Source organism: Apteryx rowi, unplaced genomic scaffold (genome assembly GCF_003343035.1).
Source record: "Apteryx rowi isolate R43461 unplaced genomic scaffold, aptRow1 scaffold_93, whole genome shotgun sequence".
Classification (NCBI taxonomy): domain Eukaryota; kingdom Metazoa; phylum Chordata; class Aves; order Apterygiformes; family Apterygidae; genus Apteryx; species Apteryx rowi.
The window spans coordinates 110288-112782 of record NW_020451238.1 but is presented as its reverse complement, the minus strand read 5'-3'; the positions used below and the strand labels follow the sequence as shown (position 1 = coordinate 112782).

Below are 2495 nucleotides of genomic sequence, written 5' to 3'. Positions count from 1 at the left end.
ATTACTGGAAGACATCTCCTCCCTTCCTACCTGGGCTGTGGGTTTCCAGTGATTTTCTGGAGCTGGTCATATTGCAACTGGTAAGTAAATGAGGAAAATGCAGCCAGTACTTCCCTCCTGCGCGCTTCTCCCGAAGTGATGTCTTGAGCCCTTCTCTTGCTTGCATCATGATCATGCAGCTTTTCACCCACTGCAGCTGGCTGGCTGCACCTCTTTCCAAGCCACACGTGTGGATCCAGCTTGCACTGGAACTGCCTTGAGCAGGATCTTTATTTCAGTCCTTTGTCCCCTAATGGTGTTGGCTGTAACTCTTCCTTTGCAGACGCCAGGTTCCCCTGGCCCATGCGGCTGTTTCACTCTGCGGTCAGGGCCTGTAAGAGTCCCCAGGGGAGCCCGAGCGACCTGCAGACCTTCCACCAGATCCAGCGACGGACACGCCGGCATCGCACCATATTCACCGAGGACCAGCTGCAGGCCCTGGAAACGCTTTTCCATCAGAACCAGTACCCCGACGTCATCACCAGAGAGCACCTAGCAAACCGCATTCACTTGAAGGAGGAGAGGGTAGAGGTGAGATCCTGCCATTTGGTGAGGTGCCACAATGAGTATTTTGCTGTAAAGCACCCCAGGAGAACACAGTCCCAGGCACTGGTCTGTCTTTTTCAGGGCTGCAAACCCAGGGCCTCATTTTAAAAACCACTCTTAGATATCTGAGAAAACACAGTTTATGTAATGAAAGAGTGTAACAGTTCTGCTGGTTTGGCTTATTTTGGTGTTCTGGCCCCATAAACTTTCTCATAGATACACCTATATAAATACACACACACAAACATGCACCTAATTCTGCTGATACAACTCTGCACCCAGGTGTATATTCCTTTTTTCTGTGGCCTGTATGACTTTGGTATTTGCCATGGGGGTCCCAGCTCACTTGTGTCCCTTATATGTATCTGAGCAGGATTTCAGGGGCAGGACTGGATAGATCTTGTGTCAAGCATACTGTGCAGGAGGTTTTATATCGGGAAACGCATGGTAGTATCTTAAAGGTTAGTGCACACTGTAAAGTCCAGGAGTGTAACTGCCTGCCCCTTTCCAAGTACCAAATGAAATGCAGAAATTCTTCCTTTCTTGTTTTTTGCTCTTTAGGTTTGGTTTAAAAATCGACGAGCCAAGTGGCGGCATCAGAAGAGGGCATCTGCTTCAGCTCTGATCCTTCAAGGCACCAAGAAATCCCCTGAGGAGAACTGTTAGTGGTGTCAGGCTGCATCTCAGCAGCTGAACACCAAGAGCATCACCTTCCCTTAGCCAACAGGTTCTGTAGTGGGGTAGCTTGAAGGGAAATAATGAAGCAAAAGGGAACCTCCATGATTCTAAGAGGAGGAGGACAGGTAAAAGCAGACAGCGTACTTTCAAGTCTTAGTTCTTCTTCCAAAACTCGTCCATGTGGCAAATAAATCATAAGGCATGACCCTCAGATGCTTAAGCAGAAACAGCTGCCAAAAGCCAGTGCAAGGGCAGAGCTGCATCAGTGTTAAATGTGTATGCTTCAAGAGAAGGGGAGATTTCCTCCAGCTTCTTTGCTCTGTGAGGGTAGTATCTGTGCTTGTTTTGCTACTGTAGATTTACAAAATATTCTGCAAATGAATGTTTACTATTTGTGGCATCATGGTGGCATATAGAGCTGCCACTGGGGTCGATGTGGAAGCTCACTGAACAGGTGATTTGCTCCTTGAGCAAACAAACAAGGATTTCTCCCCACAGCCTGTGGGAGAATAAGTAGCTCTTGCTGAAAGCCCAGCGTTGAGCAGTGACCGTTCAGCTTGCTTCCTCAGCTCGTCTGTGCCGCAGCATAACTGGTAGCGCAACTCCTTGTTAGTGTGTTTGTGTGTGTGTCCCTGGCGTGGCCCAAGAGAAAATACACCCTGTAAAACAGTGAGGTAAATAAAACTATCCCTATACAGAAAAACACTGTGTGGAGGCCCTGCCGCGGCCACGAGCCGTGTCCCTTCCCCGGGTGCGACAGGCCCCAGCCGCACTGCAGTTAGCCCCGCTCGCGTTAGCTTCCGCGGAGGCCGGCCGCAGCGCACCTCCCGCCCGGCACCCGAGCTCTCCGGCCGCCCGAGCCACGGCGGGGACTCGAGCCTAGCCGGGGAGGGAGCCCCCCCGCCGCCCGGGTGTGTGTGCAGCCGAGGCCTGCCCGCGGGGCTGCGGCGAGGAGGCTGCTCCCGCCTCCGGGGCCTGCGGCGGCGCCGGGGCCAGGCCGCGCCGTTGCCATGGGAACCGGCCGAAGGGCGCGGGGCGGGTTTGGCCCCTCGCGGCGGCGGGGGGCGCGGCGCCGCCGCGACGCTCTAGCCGCGCGGGGCGCTCTATGACCCTCGCCCGCCCAGGCGGGGCGGTTAGCGCGGCGCTTCCCGGCTGCCGTTCCCGCAGCGGCGTTGCGTCACGGCGCGTTGCGTCGGCGACGGCGGCTGAGGAGGGACACGACGTTGGCGGCC

At 54.7% G+C, this 2495-nt stretch overlaps 2 protein-coding genes across 2 annotated transcripts in view; both read left to right on the top strand.

Moving 5' to 3' along the window:
• The window catches only part of GSC2 (goosecoid homeobox 2), a 2902-nt gene extending 1165 nt beyond the window's left edge, over positions 1 to 1737 (top strand). The window contains exons 2-3 of the mRNA XM_026091920.1: positions 323 to 570; positions 1147 to 1737. Of these exons, the coding sequence (XP_025947705.1) occupies positions 323 to 570; positions 1147 to 1251 (353 nt within the window). The 3' untranslated portion in view covers positions 1252 to 1737. The remainder of the gene's footprint in view (positions 1 to 322; positions 571 to 1146) is intronic.
• ESS2 (ess-2 splicing factor homolog) overlaps positions 1697 to 2495 on the top strand; it is a 9835-nt gene continuing 9036 nt past the window's right edge. Inside the window, exon 1 of the mRNA XM_026091864.1 lies at positions 1697 to 1717. Within this exon, the coding sequence (XP_025947649.1) occupies positions 1697 to 1717 (21 nt within the window). The remainder of the gene's footprint in view (positions 1718 to 2495) is intronic.